General features: G+C 35.6%; 1 protein-coding gene across 5 annotated transcripts in view; it reads right to left on the bottom strand.

The window, feature by feature from the left end:
* Window positions 1-19,439, bottom strand: part of LOC113418127 (contactin-4-like) — a 356,259-nt gene that overhangs the window by 181,669 nt on the left and 155,151 nt on the right. For all 5 annotated transcript variants that reach the window (XM_087954600.1, XM_087954599.1, XM_087954602.1 and 2 more), the window contains exon 5: window positions 56-151. In XM_087954600.1, the coding sequence (XP_087810726.1) occupies window positions 56-151 (96 nt within the window). The remainder of the gene's footprint in view (window positions 1-55; window positions 152-19,439) is intronic.

Here is a 19,439-nt window from a genome sequence, read left to right as displayed (position 1 = left end):
GTTCTGCTTTTGAAAAACTTGAATAGTTTAGATCGAAAACAATTTGGTTCCTCACCTCCGGAATGTGGTGGTGGCCCACAAAGCAACACCATTCCCTGTCCTTGTCGGACTGAAACTGTACTCCTTGTCCTGGTTTTGAAATTTTCAAGATCTGTTAGGGACAGACAAATAAATATATGATTACATGTTATTACAATCAGTTTCAAAATAAGAAGGGCAGAATATTGTTTACACTGAATTACATCTGTGCACAATGTGGGAGTAGATCTTCTTTCCAGAAGGATGTCCTCTAATCCAGGGTCTTCTCTCTGATCAGTTCATTTCAACTGGCTTCTGTGATAAACAGTTATGTTTTCTGCCTCATTTGATCACTAAGTTTAAAGTATTTTGTAAACATACCAGTATATTTTGATGGGATCTTGAAGACATCATGTTTAATTCAGGAAATCCAGAATTACAATATTCCCTATTATAGAAATGTTTCAGTATTTTCTAAATTTTTCTATTTTTTTTCCAGATCACAGTACTCTGCGCAAAATTTATTTCAGATATCCTCTTCTCATTGGCCTTCATTTTTTATTTTTCTCATTGGGCTAGATCATTATTTCTTTGTATTCAATTGTTGAATATTTGCAACACGTAAGACATCTTTTCTTCCAATGGTCCTGCATCTGGCTGGCTTTGATTGCTCAGCCAGCAATCCTGAATCCTGTAGCACATTTATCAATAGATGTCTTGGAACGCCAAAAGCTAGCGTGATCCTTGTTGACCCAGGTGATTACTAATTTCTGGGTTTCTGTAAATTGTCATCTCCTCATATTATTTCTGAGAGAGAGATTCTTCATCCAGCTCCTCTGATGAGACATGTCATGTATGAACTTCTGGCATAGCTCTTATCTTTTTTCAGAGCATACAAGTAGCACACTGAGGATAATAATATTGGCACACTGGCTGTCATACCAAAAATCTTAGACAGCACTTAGAAAATCTGTGCATTGACAAAATTTCTATCTGTCAATTGAAAAAGCCACAGTGCTTGGATATGCAGATATGTTATGCTGAATTATGAAATTCTAGGTTCTTGGGAAGAACGTGATGGGTATGGAGGCAAACACCAGCTAAAGAACTGGCAGCTGTCATGTCATATTTTTGTGACTGTAATAACAGGTGAATAAAAAATCCAAATTCTGACTAAACATCTGATTATCTGGGTGACCAATCATAATAATAACAACTCCTGTCTATCCCAGATCCTTGGGAAGGACTCAATAGATAGATAAAAATGCCAAATCCAATCTAAACATCTGTCTGTGAGACCAACCAAAATAATAAATACCACCAGCACTGACAAAATCACCATCAGTTGCATTACTTGGAACAGTTTACATCCTGCAACAATGCTTTTAACACACATAAGCAACAACATCTGCATATCCCAGGTGTTTGGGAAGGGCTTAATAGATAAAAATGCCAAATCCAGTCTAAGCATCTGGCTGACTATGCAACCAACAAAAATAAATATTCTCTCAATATTGTGCAAGATTGCATTATAGCTCTTGTCTAATTGCATAGTGATGATCTGGATATTGCTATTCAGAAGTTTCATGAATGCTCAATTCAAATTTACACTGTTTTATTAATTTGGGGATGTCTGAGAGTGGGATTATTATTTATCCTTGGGCACCAGGGTGTTATGTGTGATGGCTTTTCTGTATTTTAATTTTTGTAAGCTACATAGAGTCACTTGTCTGTGATGGGTGGCTATATAAATCATATATAAATTAATTTAGGATTAGAATAAATAAATTTAGAATCATTCTATTCAGCAGCAGATAAGGAATGTCTTCCACATAAAATTGCACAAGTGTTTGAAAGCATATCCCATGCCTTTTTCCTTTCTTAACTACATATTTGCTCTAGCAATTTCTAACAGAAGTGTATTTTCAGTATCACTGTCCATCTTTATTGACCTCTTCTATTCTATGAAGTTCTAGATGAGCTGTGATTAGTATAGAACAGTGATTTCATAACTGTCAAATGCAAGGTGTATATCAAATCTGAACTGGCTCATAACCCAACTCAGAAGCCAATTCAATGATAATAACTGGCAGTTTGGCAATTTCTATTGATGGACTTTTCTACTTCTTTCCCCACAAGAATATCCTCAACACATCAAAAATATAAGGATACCTTAGAAACCAAACAAAGCTCTGTTCAAGCTTCTAATTGAATATAATAATAGTAAATAGCAATTTAATCTACTTAGGTGTTATTAGCTATTTCAGCCTCTAATGTCTTATGTTGAATGTTTTTGTTGTTTATCACTTGAAAGTGGAACTCATAGAAAATTACCTTTCTGTGATGGTTAACGGGCTTATGAAAATGGTTATCTGTATATAGCAGAACTTTAAAAAGCCTGAAAATGAACACTAATGTCAAGTTAACTGCATATAAAAGAAAAGGTTGAAATTCAAGTTCCTTTGTGCTTTATCATCAGAAAATGGCCCCAAGAATTCACAGCCACAACAAAAAAGTTATGTGTTCATACTTTCGATCCATTGTAAGTTTGATGAGTTGATGCAGTTAGAAACCTGTTATACTACACGTATCTTTCCCACCTTTAATAACATGCAAGATGGTAAACTTGATATTCAACAACAATCTCCACTCCCCAACATTAGGTATTTGAAGAGATTTCTTCTCCTTCTTGTTGAGCATTAAGCTTATGGTTATTAATTGCTTAGGTTATAACTGGTGAACCAGCCCATGGCTCACCAGCCCATTGATCAGCAACCTGAGCTGCCAAGAAAATTCAAAGTAAGAATTTCTACAACTCAAGCAACTATCATATACAATAACTTAATTTTACATTTACAGTTAAAAAAACAGAGCATCCAAGCTATTGTTGCTGATTGCAAAATTGTTGTTCAGCCTAGCAGAAAACCCAGAAAACATACAAGAGATAAATATACCAAACAGCTGGAAAGCAATTATATAGTTACAAAGGTGAAATATTACAGTTTGATTTTCACCCCTTTCTATTTTTTCTTATTAAAAATTTATTAAAAATTGCCCTTATAATAACATCAAAAACCCACACCATCATTCCATGTACTTTCCCCCTCTGAACGAGAACATTTTGGTTTTTTTTTTAGAATTCACAATGGTTCTTTGCTTATAATTAATCACATACAAGGATATTAATGTGATCTGAAAATAGGGTCTCTAAGTTATGCTAATATGAATGCTGTAGCTGCATCTTGTTTTCTTTTGCAGAAAGAAGGTGGGTGGGTGGAAGCACAAACTGATTAATCTTTTACCTGCCAACTGCTCACTCAATGAAAAGATCTCCAACTCCCAAGCTTCATTTTTCCTCTGAGGCAATTTAATTTAATTTAAAGAGTTTTATAAGGAAAGAGGAGGCTTCCCCGCCCCCCATGACAATGTCCCAGAGGAAGGTAGGTAGATAAAATTGACCTATCTTTAGTTCAACTGACTCCTTTCTCTTCCTTATAGTACAGGTGAAACTCAAAAAATTAGAATATCGTGCAAAAGTTCATTTATTTCAGTAATGCAACTTAAAAGGTGAACCTAATATATGAGATAGACTCATTACATGCAAAACAAGCTAGTTCAAGCTGTGATTTGTCATAATTGAGATGATTGTGGCTTACAGCTCATGAAAACCCCAAATCCACAATCTCAGAAAATTAGAATATTGTGAAAAGGTTCAATATTCTAGGCTCAAAGTGTCCCACTCTAATCAGCTAATTAAACCGTAACACCTGCAAAGGGTTCCTGAGCCTTTAAATGGTCTTTCAGTCTGGTTCAGTAGGAATCACAATCATGGAAAGACTGCTGACCTGACAGTTGTGAAGAAAACCATCATTGACACCCTCCATAACGAGGGAAAGCCTCAAAAGGTAATTGCAAATGAAGTTGGGTGTTCCCAAAGTGCTGTATCAAAGCACATTAATAGAAAGTTATGTGGAAGAGAAAAGTGTGGAAGAAAAAGGTGCACAAACAGCAGGGATGACCGCAGCCTGGAAAGGATTGTCAAGAAAAGGCCATTCAAAAGTGTTGGGGACTTTCACAAGGAGTGGACTGAGGCTGCAGTCAGTGCATCAAGAGCCACCACACACAGACGGATCCTGGACATGGGCTTCAAATGTCGTATTCCTCTTGTCAAGCCGCTCCTGAACAACAATAATGTCAGAAGCATCTTACCTGGGCTAAAGAAACAAAGAACTGGTCTGTTGCTCAGTGGTCCAAAGTTCTCTTTTCTGATGAGAGCAACTTTTGCATCTCATTTGGAAACCAAGGATCCAGAGTCTGGAGGAAGAATGGAGAGGCACATACTGCAAGATGCTTGAAGTCCAGTGTGAAGTTTCCACAGTCTGTGTTGATTTGGGGAGCCGTGTCATCTGCTGGTGTTGGTCCACTGTGCTTCATTAAGTCCAGAGTCAACACAGCCGTCTACCAGCAGATTTTGGAGCACTTCATGCTTCCTTCTGCAGATGAGCTTTATGTGGATGCTGACTTCATTTTCCAGCAGGACTTGGCACCTGCCCACACTGCCAAAAGCACCAAAACCTGGTTCAATGACCATGGGATTATTGTGCTTGATTGGCCAGCAAACTCACCTGACCTGAATCCCATAGGGAATCTATGGGGCATTGCCAAGAGAAAGATGAGAGACATGAGACCGAACAATGCAGAAGAGCTGAAGGCCGCTATTGAAGCATCCTGATCTTCCATAACACCTCAGCAGTGCCACAAGCTGATAGCTTGTATGCCACGCCGCATTGAGGCAGTAATTGCTGCAAAAGGGGCCCAAACCAAGTACTGAGTACATAGGCATGCTTATACTTTTCAGAGGTCCGATATTGTTCTATGTACAATCCTTGTTTTATTGATTGCATGTAATATTCTAATTTTCTGAGATTGTGGATTTTGGGTTTTCATGAGCTGTAGGGCATAATCATCTCAATTATGACAAATCACGGCTTGAACTATCGTGCTTTGCATGTAATGAGCCTATCTCATATGTTAGTTTCACCTTTTAAGTTGCATTACTGAAATAAATGAACTTTTACACAATATTCTAATTTTTTGAGTTTCACCTGTATAATAAAATATTATTATATGTTCTTATAAGGAAGAGAAAGGCTTTATTTAAAATTAATTTGGTTCTTAGAAAGCAAACGTGGTCCACTTTTCTATTAGTTTATGGTTCTATTATCTAGTCATAACTATTAGGATATAATGCAATACAGAAGAAAAAAGAAAGTTTGATTCTCTTTTTTCCCTGTAGTTGGCCTGATCTCCCTCCCTCCCTCCCTCCCTCCCTCCCTCTCTCACACACATACCATGAATCAATGTTATCAGAATGTAAATGTCAAGGCAAAATAAAGTAAAATAAAATAATAAAATAAATAAAATAAATGTATAGCTAACTAAGTTAACTAACTAACTATGTATACACTTATACTTATTATCTTGTAAACAATTGGTAAATCAAATAACTAACTAACTAACTAACTAACTAACTATGTATACACTTATACTTATTATCTTGTAAACAATTGGCAAATCAAATAAATAAATAAATAAATAAATAAAAAGTTGGTGCTGGGATAAAACCAAGTCAAGTCCAACCTGATCTGATCTGACCCAATCCAACCGAGCCCAACCCAACTCACAATAAAATAATCTCAATCTGAATTCAAGGCAAACCAACAGGTGTTATTGTGATCATTTAACTGTATGTTGAAATGATATGGAGAAGTAGAATATGGAAAATTATTGAAGAATAATTTTAAGAATAATAAATGAAGAAAAAGGCTTACGAGTTGTGTCACGAAAAATCAAAAGATATTTTACTGATTAGACAAAGGCCTTTGTCTATGTAGACTACAGTAAATAATGAATAGTTCCTTAAAATGTGGGCCACTGAAGAATTTGCATGTTTAGCAAGATACAACACTCACTGTAGAATAAGCAGCTAAATAGGTCAGCATTGAAAAACAAATGTAGCAAGTTTACGTAAAAGATAATTGTTTCCTCAGTCATGTCTAACTCTGGGAGATAGTGTTTATCTCTATTTCTTAGCCGAGGGAGCCAGCACTGTCTGAAGACATTTCCATGGTCATGTGGCTGCCCAGATTATACGCTGAGGCACACAGAATGCTGTTACCTTCCCACTGAAATGATACCTATTTATCTACTTACATTTGCATATGTTTGAACTGCTAGGTTGGCAGGAACTGTTGAGCCATTATGCCCCCTTGCAAGTTTACATATTGTCTTATTTACTTAAAATACAAAAAAGAAAGTTAGCCTAGAAGAAATGTAGGTTAGAATTAAAATTCCTGGAAGAAATATTAGCAATCTCAGCTATAGTATGAATACTGATTTCATGGTCCCAATTGACTTAAAATGTCTTCCTGAAAGTGAAAGAAAAGAATGCAAAATCCAAGCTAGTGCTCAATTTTAAAAACAAAATCTAAGATTATATCAACTGAATACAAAAGAAGAAAAAGGGGGAGATACTAACAGACTTGATTTTCTTAAGCCTACCAAAATGTACAGACAACATGAAAGAGTTGATATTTGATAGAAAGGCTATGACAATAGATATATTAAACTTCAGAGATACCAACAAAGATTGTACATAATGTCAAAGCCATGATTTTTCCAACTGAAATATAATGGCTGTCAAAGATACACTAAGATGCTGGAGAAAATTGTTGGTAACATCTTAGACTGAGAGAAAAAAAACCCCACTAAGTTTAACCAGACTACTCACTGGAAGCAGTAACAATGGATTTATTTTATATAATGTGAAGGAAAGAGTCACTGAAAAAAGCCTGATGTTTGGAAAAATTGAAAGTAATTGAAAAAAAAGTTCATGGAAGACACAATATCTAGGTACTATCACTGATGACACCAGCATGAACTTACAGGAACTCTAAGACAGGGATCCCCAACCTTTTCGATGCCGCGGCCCGGTTCCGACATCAGCTGGGCGCGCTGACCGGCCCAGCGTCAACTGGGCGCCGCCATCTTTTATGGCGAAAAGGCGCTCCGGTGGCGTCACCGGAAGAGCTGTTTCGTCATAAAAAGATAGCGCAGCGCTTCTGGTGAGCTTTTTCGGGTAGAAATGGCTTTCTACCGGAAAAGCTCACCAGCGCTGGCGCCGCCATCTTTTATGACGAAACAGCGCTTCCGGTGAGCTTTCTACCCGGAAAAGCTCACCAGAAGCGCTTTTTACAAAAAAGATGGCGGCGCCCAGCAACCAGCGGCCCGGTAAGGGTTGTTCCGCGGCCCGGTACCGGTCCGCGGACCGGCGGTTGGGGACCCCTGCTCTAAGAAACAGTTACTTCCAAACAGTCCTGTAAAAACAACTTCCATCAGCTAATGGAGATTGAAAGTGATCAAACAACCAAACAAGTAAAAACTAGCTTTAGAAGCAGAAAACTCTTTATAGCCTGAAATTAAGATAAAAATAGATATTTTAGACAGTTAATGCAAAAAAAACCACCTGCTTTGATTGAAGAAAAATATGTGTGTATCTTGAGCACTCTAGCATGGTTTCTGTTTTATAATAGTTTAGGATTGTGTTCTTTTAGAACTTTGCAATTAGGAATCATACTGCTGAAATAAAAACACAGTTAATATTGATTTTTGACAGGACAATATCTGTATGAGCCTAATTGTGCTTTCTTTGTAGACCAACAATTTCTCAGTAAACAACCTCACATATACAGACAGCTTATTCTTTTACAATTTGTAATTATGGAACACAAACTGAGTCTTTACAATTCTTTGTGTTTGGTTTAAGTTCTCATCTGTTAACCTCTTCTGAAGCTACTGAAAATAGCATTTCCTAATATAAATATGTAAATGTTTAATTTACAAATGTATTTTACTGTTTTTTTCATTTTCATCTTTATAATATTGCTGTGAAGCAGGAGTTTATTTCCCCTATTTTATAGATGAAAAAATTAGCCAAAACATTCATTTTCCAACTTTCAACAATCAATCTACCTTAGAAATATTTTCACATTATATTATTTTGCTAGATTCATACATCACACTAAACTAAGAACCATTAATTAATGTAATAGTCTCAAGTTTTGGGAATGATGGTTAGAATATTTAGAGATTCAATATTATGTAACCTATAATAATAGTAGTCTGAGCTGTGGTGTCACAGGGGTTCGAATGCAGTACTGCAGGCTACTTCTGCCAGCTGCCAGCAGTTAGATTCAAAGTGGCTCAAGGTTGACTCAGCTTTCCATTCTTCCAAGTTCGGTAAAATGAGAACCCAGATTGTTAGGAGTAATATGTTGATTCTATAAACTGCTCAGAGAGGGCTGTAAAGCACAGTGAAGCGGTATATAAGTCTAAGCGCTATTGCTATTGATGACTCTTCCACAATTTCAGCTATAGTAGACAATTCCAATTACAAAACATTGGTATCAATTATCAGAAGGCAAACCTGTGAAATCCTCAAGACTTCTACCTCCAGAAAGGTCCATGTGGATCACTTCGCTCAGATTGCACGGGGCAGCTTGTCTCTTATTCTCAAGTTCTATTCTCAATTTCTCCTTTTTTTTTATTCTCACACACATCCCAGTAGCGCTCATTACTTAAAGTATTTGAACCCAAGCCTTTAGCCCAGCTCCTTTACAGTCAAGCTTTTCTCTCCCATTGGCTCTATACCCTAAAAAGGGGTGCAATGGTTCAGCCATTAAAAACTCTGAGTTTGCCAGCTGGAAAGCTGACAGCTCAGGTTTTATTTTGGCTTGGTTATTCTTGATATATAAGAAACTCTCTTTGGTAGAGAGATAGTGCCCATATGCTACTGGGCAGGTTGAAACTATAACACATGTCTATCTCTACTTCCCATTTTATTAAAATGCGCATGATGATTTCATTGCTAGGTTTTTGCATGAGTATCCTGGTTGCTGTTTGCATACTTCTTGATTCCCTTCAAATGACAATGCACAGCATTGTGAAATTTTGTGTATCATATAAAACAGGATGGATTCTGGCCCAGCTAGATAGCAATTTATATTCATGTAGCTTGTAGTTAATGCTGTGCCAACTTCAGGATATTGATGGAGTTCCAGGCTACGTAGCCTTTCTATATTTATTCAGAGTCTGAAATGGTATTAGGTATACATATGTGTATGTATGACCACCCCAGAGACAAATTTGTCTGTGTGCGGACTTGTAAACATTTTAAATAGAGTAACTTGAAACCGCTATTTTTATCCCAACCTTTAATTCTAAATTTTAACCTATGAGTCTTAATTTCTATTTTCTAATTAGATGACTCTTAGTGCTTATAAGCTATTTTCTCCCTTTAATTTAGCACTAATTTTAGATCTTTTATGGCTCGGGATTTTATGTATTCAAGTTGTTTTGAGCACTTTCAAACTTTGCTGTTTTGTATAGCTTTCTATTGTTCACTTTCAGCACTTAGGCTTCTAGTCTGCACTAGTCTTCCTCTAGTTTGAAAAACTGATTCTATATCAAGTTGTTGTCTACTCTTAGTGACAACATAGATGGATTTTCTCCATAATTATCTATCCCTAACCTGGATCTTTGGTGCCTCCAACGGTGCAGTGATCATATTTTTTATTGAGTCTACCCACCTTGCTGCTGGTTTAATTTAATTTAATTTAATTATTTATTGTGTATATACAGTGTATTGTTCTTAGACTGCAATAATAAATGATATGACTTGATTTGAATCATTTTACTCCCACAGGATGATCTTTACCATTTCATCTTTACCTTTTTTTTAATCAGGTGGACCTGTTGGGCTTCAGAGGGGTCTGACGATTGTTCCTGCTAGTCTCCTGCATACCTTGGTGGCTGCTTGGAACAAGAGGGTTGATAAAGGTTTAATTGGATTAGACCTCTCACAGAAAATCTACGGGAGGTAAAACTTTACACTGTATTTGGGGTTGCCCTTGCAGAGTATTTTGAATATTCAGATGGTACAAAATAGAGTGGTGTGGGCTACTAGAATAGCACCCATTATACCTCTGTTCCATGAATTGCCTTAGTTGTCAGTTTGCTTTTGAGTCCAATTCAAGATGCTGTTTCTGAATTTTATAGTGCTTCATGGCACGGGGCCAGATTACTTGAGGGACCACCTTCACACAATTACATTTTCCTGTCCCATTAGGACTCCACTATGGGTCTTGTCTGCTAAGGGGTTACATTGGTTGGACCTTCAAGATGGGCTTTTTCTGCTGTGATTCTGACCTCGTGGAACATTATTTTCCCCAAAGTGAGATTGGCCCCATCGCCCGCATCCTTCTGGAAGTCCCTTAAAAATGGCTGTGTCATCAGGCTTGGGACACTCAAGGAAGTGGTGAGTTAGTGAGACTGTTGCATTACCTATGATGCTACTCTCTCTGCTACTCTGTTATTGGTAACTTTGACTGGTGTTTTTAATTGTTGAATGCTTTTTTAAATTGTTAGATTCCTTTTAATGATCTGTTTTTATTGTATACCAGCCAAAGTTATGTTCTGTATGATGAGCAGTTTTATAAATGTGATAGATAAGTAAGTAAGTAAGTAAGTAAGTAAGTAAGTAAGTAAGTAAGTGAGATAGATAGATAGATAGATAGATAGATAGATAGATAGATAGATAGATAGATAGATAGAGAGAGAGAGAGAGAGAGAGAGAGAGATGACAGACAGAAAGTCCAGGCCAACTATGGGGGGAAAAGATTATGCTTTATTTTGTAAGCAAAAATTATTGAAATAAAGTATAATTGACTGAGTTCAGCCAAAATGAAAGCTATCAACTATGGTTTATAGGTCATTGTGCCAGAATTCAGCAACATGCTGAGATCAAATCAAGCCAATTAACTCAAAGCTTAACACACAAAGGGAGTCCAGATGGATATAACTATAATACATAGATGCACACATAGTAAGTGAAACAAATCAAGGTTAAGGCAGAGAAAAATAGGGTGGTAGAATTAATAAAGAGCAAAGTATTGGAGGACAACTGTCAGGAGTAATGAGAAAAGCAGAAAAAGGATGTGGTAAACAATCAGAGGCAATATAAAACCTGCAGCCAGGCTACACAATATTTTTATTTATTTATTTACTTACAATAGTTATATATTATATACAGTTTATATTCTGCAATATAAATGGATTCTTGGAAGGGTACAAGAAATCCAGAGGGGTGTACTAAAACACACACACACACACACACACACACACACTTAAACACGCACTGTTCAATTTAGCTAAGGAACACACACTCACCAGAAAAACGTTGCTTGGATTAATTTTTCAAATACTTGTAGAGGAGGAGCCATCCAAACTTGCAGGAGGAGAATGCCCCATACAGAGGGGGCTACAACTGAGAAAGTCTGTTGCTGTCCCATGTTCCATGAATCACACAAGAAAGGGGAGGGACAGCTAATCAAAAGCAAGAAGCAAAGCTATCAATACAATCCTTTAATTAAAAGATGAAAGATAGAGTCCAACACAAGTGAATACCTGTAACTGAGGTTTGAACATGGAGTCCTTGGTGCTCTCTGAGCTTGGTTGTTTTATTATACAGATGCTTCATTACCCAACTAGGTAACATCTTCAGTGCTGAAAGTGGTTTGTTCTCTATTTATAGATAGTGCCTTGCCCTATCAGTATTGATGGAAGTGTTGTTTTCTTCTTGGTCATATCTACATTAAGCTGTTATAACAGTACAACAGTAATCAACAACTTAATCAAGGAACTTCCAAGAACAATACTCTTTCTATGAATGATAGGACAAGCCATTGCATATAAATAGACAGCAAACTCTACTCCCTTCTAGCACTGAAGATGTTACCTAGTTGGATAATGAAATGTCTGCAAGAACAAGACTCAGAGAACACCAAAGATTCCATGGATAAAGTGTCACTGCTTCTCCAAAAGTCCAGTTTTTGTACTTAAGGAGTGAACAGGAAAGAACAAGCAAATTCATGCTAGGATGATTTTACTGATAGTAAAATTCAAAATAAAATGTGGAAACTGGGCATACCAGAAAGTAGAGAAGAGGAGAATCTATAATAAACAATTGGTGACTATATTGGTGACTTCAAGCAAAGTCTGGAAAATTTTAGAAGTACCTAGATAAAGATCAAAGAAATCTTCTTTTCTCCTAAGTAGATCTAGGATTTTCCATTCTATGGTTAAAAATGTGTTTGACTAAGCAAGTCAGAATAATAACAAATATAACTCCAACACTTAAACATTGAAAAAGAAACAAAAAAAGAAAATCACCACTACTGAATGTAATACTCAATGTAGAAAAGATCAATAAAAATGCAGGTAAAGATTAAAACAATGGGATATCAAGCAAAGATTAGTTATATACCAACAGCACTATAAAAATAATATTTGTGGACAGAGAATAAAGAGTTTAATGAACTACTATTGTCAGTACAAAGAAAAAACTCAAAGAACATTAAGTTTATAGAAGTATACACTACCTAAACAGAACAATAACAGTAGCTACCATCAGCACAAAAAGAGGATAGGGCAACACACTACCAATATTATTGACTTACTAATAACAGACATAGTACAGGTAGTCCTTGACTTACAACAGTTCATTTAGTGACCGTTTAAAGTTATAAAATTCAGATGCTTGCAACTAGTCCATACTTATGACCACTGCTGTGTCCCAAGGTCATGTGATCACCTTTTGCAATCTTTTGATAAGCAAAATCAATGGGGAAGCCAGATTCACTTAACAACAGTGGTACTAATTTATCAACTGCTGTAATTCACTTAACAACCATGGCAAGAAATGTCATAAAATGAGGCAAAACTCACTTAACAAATGTCTCATTTAGGAACAGAAATTTTGGGCTCAACTGTGATCGTAAGTCGAGGACTACCTGTAAGAGTTGATAAAACACGCAAGGAAGAAACCGAACCAAGGACATATTTCTCAAACAGACTAGAAAGTGAATGAAGAAGTGTCATCAAAGCCATAAAATATAGTAGTAGACCTCAGACTGAACAGATCATTGTACATTTTGAAAGATCTATAATGCATTTAGAGAAAGCAGAAATAGATGAAGGCAAACATAGCTTATCAAGGACAGCAAAAGTAAGCAATGGGAGCTGTCCAGAAGGAGACTGCTAGTTTCTCAAGACCAATTGTTTTTCTCTACCCACAAATTCCACATCTATCCATGACCAGAATGTTTACTGCAGGGAATCTTCCAAATTGATGCATATTTTTGATGCTGTGGGAATTTGTAGAGGAGAAATTTACTGCATTTGTTGCTGTTGTTTGTGTTATGAAATGATACACCAGATGCAATACAATGAGTTTATAAAACTTAATATGAAACAAAAATAAATAAATAAACGGAGCAGTAGCTGACACAGTGCAATAATAATAATTAACATTTGAATGGCACTTAAGAGAGAGAAGAACACTTCATATTCATTAACTCAGTAATCTTACAGCAGGCTTAAAGGTAAGTCAATGCTATTATCCCCATATTGCTGCTGGGGGACTGAAGCTGAGAGAGAGGCACTTCTCAAGAGTATTCATCAAGGAAGGTACACAGCAGAAGTGGGATTTCTTTAAGGTAAATTGGAAAATATGAATTATACAGAAAGATGTTTAATAAAGTACAAAATAGTGGAGCAGGGAAGGAAATAAAGAAAAGTAACTGAGCAAGCCAAGCTAAATATATAATCAATAAAGTGCAACCATTTCAGTAAGAGTAATAGAATTATAGGGCTGGAATGGACCTTGGAAGCCAATTCTGTGCTAAAGACAGGAGTCTTCATACCATCTCAGATAAATGGTTGTCCATTTTTTTGTTGAAAACTTCCAGGGGTGGAATATAGTTTTGGGAAACAGGCTATTCCACTGTTTAATAGTTCTCAGTTAATTCTTCCTTATTTCCAAGTTGGATCTCCTTCTGATGAGTTTCCACCCATTGCTTCTTGTTCTGCCTTCAGATGTTATGGAGACTAAATCATCACCCTCTTGCCTGTGGCAACCTTTCAAGTACTAGAAGACTACTATCATGTCTCCACTCAGTCTTCTCTTCATTAAGCTAAACATAGTTTAGCCATTATTCATAGGATTTAAATGTCAGGATTCCAACAATTGCTCTAATTAAATCATGATTCTCCAGCCAAACTTCAATAAACTTCAAAGGATTCATTAGAGGTGACATACTGGTACTGCCCTGTATGAAGCCAACTCTGGCATATGTAATTTACAGTTATCTGTAACCCTGTTTTCCCCCTCCCCTCTGGGTGTCTCATAAACCAGATTCCCCAATTGAGCACGTTCACAGGCTGGTGTCATCATTTATGTTCTCCAATTAAATATATTTGGGGGCAAAAACTCTGGTGTTTTAGTTACAATCTTTTAAAGATAAGGGTTGGAATGTCAGTTTTGCTTTCCTCCTTTTTATGGCAACTACTAAAATAGGCATAGGAATGTTTTATGTGTTGATATTAAGCTCCAGACCCCTTATCTTCTTTGTTGCTGCTCAAATGTCAGGCCCAGTCCAAGAATGACATCGAACAGGGCTGTCAAACTTGTGGCCCACAGGCCAGATGCATCACACACTGGCCATGCCCATGCCTGGTTTAAACAAAGGGGGGGGGAATTGTGATGCCGCCATGACGATGTGAGTTGACATAGAACATCACATACTAAAGGCAGAATCTTGCCAGACTAAATCTTTACTACTATCACCCTGATGGATATACCCAGAGAATTTATAGAGTGTGGCTATCCTAACTCTCATCTTCTCCAGCTCCAACTTGTATTTCTTCTTTTCTCTTTGCTCCTTGAAATGTGATCTCTCCTTTCTGGGAAATTGCCATTTCATGTTACCTCAATCTTTCTAGTGCCTCAGCACTCTATGTAGTGACCAGACCTGAATACATGATTCCAAATGTAGCCCACTTAATATTGGGATACAGCCTCTTCAAATCTTATATTCTTCAGCAGTGTAACACTAATCCAAACCTTATATCCAAACCAGCAGTGTAACACTAATCCAATTCAGAATCACAGTCATCAAGACTTTATGTTAAACCACTCCAGTGCTGTTTTGCTTTGTCAAACATCAACCTCCAAGGTTGAAATGTATTAGGTTAGATTATTTTTTCTAAATATAAGAAAATTTGGGGCTTCAGCTAACTGATACCCACTATCATTTGAAAAACAACCATAAAATCCTTCTCTTTCATTGAGTACCTCTTGAACAAAAATTGAGAATTAAACACTCCAATTTTACTTTGAATGAAGAACTGTATGAGATGATAAAAAAAAATAATCCACCCATACATCTTTATATAACTTTATCTGATCTTTAATTGACCTAGTTATGTACAATAAAAATAGGGGGGCGGTTATTTTGCCAGCAATTTTTGCAAGGAAAAAAATTGTACCTGTCACAATGAATTCCACATTTTTTTTAAATAATAATTTCAATATGTCACATAACACATGCAGCTGATGGCCTAACTTTTTTCTTTCTCCTTTTGTCCTTATATAACCTTGGAAAAGTTTAGTGAAATAGAAAGATGAGATTGCCTGCCCTTGATCCTCACTTTAGCTACAGCTATACTTTAGTACATTTACCGATGTACAAAATTATACTGTAAGAAGCCGCCCTTGGCACTAATTTATTATTGAAGTATAAACACTTGATTTCACTCTAAATTAGAGGATTGAATTTAAATTCAAATATATTTTCTATGCTATTAATTAAAGCTATGATGAAGCATTTTTAGTTATTCTGAAAAGTTGTATTATGGCTGTTCATACTTATCATGCAAGTTATCAGTATTTTACCTGAAGCTGTCAGAGACTATGATATAGGTGCAGTCAGAAAAACCATTGATTTACTCAATTGACTGATATCTGACCTAGGTAAGTTATTTTACTTTTCTGGGTCAAGGTTTGCTCATTTCAAATGATGAGTGTAATGATGCTCTAACTATTACTGCCTCTGAAGAGGCCAAGTTAATTAATTTATAAGAGCTTTATAACTTTATGATGAAAGGTATAAGAGTACATTGCTGCAAAGGTTTATATTGTACTCATGTGAAGTTGAATCCTCTTTTGACTAGAAACTCTTATTTTCTCTTGTTCTCAGCCACATTGGATAGATCAGGTCAGGAAATAGACTCCACAAGAAAGCTAAAACTACTTTTATTGACATTGGCTATAATAATAAAATGTTGCAAGTCTGATTGTCCTCCTCTTCCTCCCTCCCTCCCTTCCTCCTTCTCCCTACTTCACCCACTTCCACATATTATCTTGTTAGTCTGGATTTAAAACCAGTTTCAGCCCCTTTTGCCTAGGTTAACATTTTCTGCATATTTCCATCAAACTTCTCTAGATGACTTATTTAAGTTACTTTTGTTATAAAGTCAACTCAAAAATTCTTGACTTTGCAGCAAGTACTCTTATTATTCCTCAGATATTTCCTGGACTGAAATAGATCATCCTTGATTAAAATCTCTGTATAGATATCTTTCTGTGAAAATAATAATTGCCAGTTGCAGCTTGAACAGTAAAAAAAATAGCATTTACTTTGGCTGATATAGGATTTATTCTAAATTTTCAGATGTGTCACTGTAGGAGTTCAGAGAAAGAAAGAAATTAAACTTAATACAACCAGCCACTCATGTGATGTTGCTGACTATGGATGTTTTGTTCAGAAGCACTAATTGAATAATTTCGTCACCTAATTCACTATTGCAAAATAAGCCCTGCCCCTTCCATATGTATGTGCAAAGTCATAACACACTCGCAAAATAGGCAAAGCAGGACTGTGATGTGAGGAGTGGAGGAGGAATGCAAATATTCATGGTTTACTAGAAACAAATTATCAGCCTATCATGCGAACAGACTAGGGGGGAAAAAGCAAATCCTTTAAAAAGATCCCCAGGTTAACGAATTCAGTAATAAAGTAGGGCTGGAGACTCATATTCCTTATTAATTAGTTTTAATAAGATTTCTTAGTATTTTACTATTGCATTTAGAACAGTTTATAAATTTTATTTTGTTTACTTCTGTTGGATTGAGAAACTACTACATTTTAATTTGAATGTTGCGGTATTTACCATCAGCTATTCCTAGAGCATAAAACATTTTCTTCTTTCTGTTGTCTTTTCTTAAGAGGAGTTATTAAATTGACAGCAGCTGGAATTCAAATGCCAACTTTATTTCATGGCTTCATATTTTCTTTTGTCTGAAAGTTATTAAGCTGACAGCATCAACCTGGTTCCTGGTTCATACTTAAGGGGAAACTGATAAACTCCAGTTTCCTTGCTTCTTTTTTTCTTTCTATTATGATCCTGTTAATGTCCGCATATACTTTGCTAAAATTATTCCCAACCTTCTATAAAATATTTTCATAGGGGGTTTTTTGGTAAAAAAAAAAAAAACATCTATGAAAATATTTTATAGAAAGTTGGGAATTATTTTTGAATGTTACACCTCTTGTAACAGTAACAAATTTATACAGGATATAAGAGAGTAGTTAGTCTTACTGAAAAATTCTTTGGCGTTAGATCATGGTTTCTGGCAAGCTTAAAAATCAAACTATGACTGGATATTACAAAATACCCCCAATAGCTTATAGCCAATTTCTGCTTTAATTTACCATCTCCTCAGGTAGTGTAATTCTGGCTTTTTACTACACCATATTTAACAAACTAAGTATAGTTGTCAAACTATGGGTATCCTAAAAAAAAACAAAAACATTTCATTGCTTGCCAATCAGAAAATATAATTTGCCAAAATACATTCAGCATCCTTAGCCATGTTTTACCTTACTATTTAATAGTGATTCTGATGAATAATGCAATTTGGAAGATATTTGATTATAGGTTTTCAATATTTGATTATAGGTCTTCAGTCTTAATGATTTTAATTTGATTTTCTAGTATTATGCAGCCTAGGAGTCACAGTAAAGTTGGTACAGGCAGGAAATATTAAAGTTGTTGAACTAAATAACTGCATTTCAAGATACAGGGAGCAATAACTGAGAGCAAGACTGTCCTTCCTATAAGATATAATATTCCATATTATAGTTTAAATTTCCTAAGTAGGTTAACAGGAGTGAGGGGTTAAATGTAGGGAAAAGAAAAAAGGCAGGGAATTAGCTTAGAAGCATATGAAAACTGCATGTTTAAAGGTATCAATGCATGACCAAAACAAAAACATGGAATGAAATCATTTGGTTGACAAGAACTTCTAGTATATTGAATTATATTCTTTGATAACCAAGTTATTAAAGTAATTCAGTGATCAGAACTACAGAAGTAATTCAGTGATCAGAACTATAGATATTAAGGGAAATTGTGTGTGGATTAGCTATTCGTGTCAAAATCCTATATTCACAAGTCATAGCAATAGCACTTAGACTTATATGCCACTTCACTGTGCTTTTCAGCCCTCTCTGAGTGGTTTACAGACAGCATATTGCCCCCAACAATCTGGGTCCTTATTTTATCGACCTCAAAAGGATGGAAGGCCAAGTCAACCTTGAGCCAGTGAGACTTGAACTGTCAGCAGAAGTAAGCCCAACTGAATTGGGTAGGATACGGTTCTTAGTAGATATGTTTACCTGGATTACATGATGAATTTGTTTTCAAAGGTATCTGCTGCACATTCTATAGCAACATTTATTTTGCAAAGGAAAACAAATGCCACTGAGTAATTTTTAGTTTGGAAACATCTAATGGTGTAATGGATTGATTTTTTTTATTTCTAAAAAGGACTTATTTATTTCTGGTAATACTTAATAGTTTTTAATGTCTTTTTTACAATGTTTAATTGTTAAGAGAGATATAAGGGAAACCAAATGGAAAGGAGGATTGCACACTTATGTCATTAGTATTTTTGATAATTTCTCCTGGATCTCTGTTGACTAATAAGGAGAGGTGAAAAATTAGAGACCAGTTAATAGAAAATGGGGTGAGGTATGGAATGAAGAGGTATTTGGTTGTATTTCAAGAAACAATAAGTTGTTAATGTTGAATATACTTGATGGGGATAAAGGGAGAAGCTTATTCTTATATTTCACATTTCTTTTTTTTTAGGGAGGTTTTCACTTTTTAATTTTCTTCTTTATTCTTTTATGCATTATTGTAATAGTTTTTTGTATTTTGTTTTTTTTGTATTTTTGTATTTTGTATTTCTGTTATATGTTTAATATAATCCTTAATAAAATTATGTTATTGTAAAAGAAACAAGGGCCACTATGCATGAACAATTCTTTATACATATTTAAAGAGGCTTGCTGTACAAGAACTTATACATTCATGCTTGAACTACTCCATTCTTATGTATTCCAACTGTATTATAAATTGAGTTCCTTATATTCTTATATGCTTAAATAGCAGATAATTAT

The sequence above is a fragment of the Notechis scutatus genome, chromosome 2 (genome assembly GCF_049901735.1).
Source record: "Notechis scutatus isolate UNSWTSFEM ecotype Mainland chromosome 2, rNotScu1.2, whole genome shotgun sequence".
In the NCBI taxonomy this organism is placed as follows: domain Eukaryota; kingdom Metazoa; phylum Chordata; class Lepidosauria; order Squamata; family Elapidae; genus Notechis; species Notechis scutatus.
The sequence above is the reverse complement of the archived record's forward strand: the minus strand, read 5'-3'. Positions and strand labels throughout refer to the sequence as shown.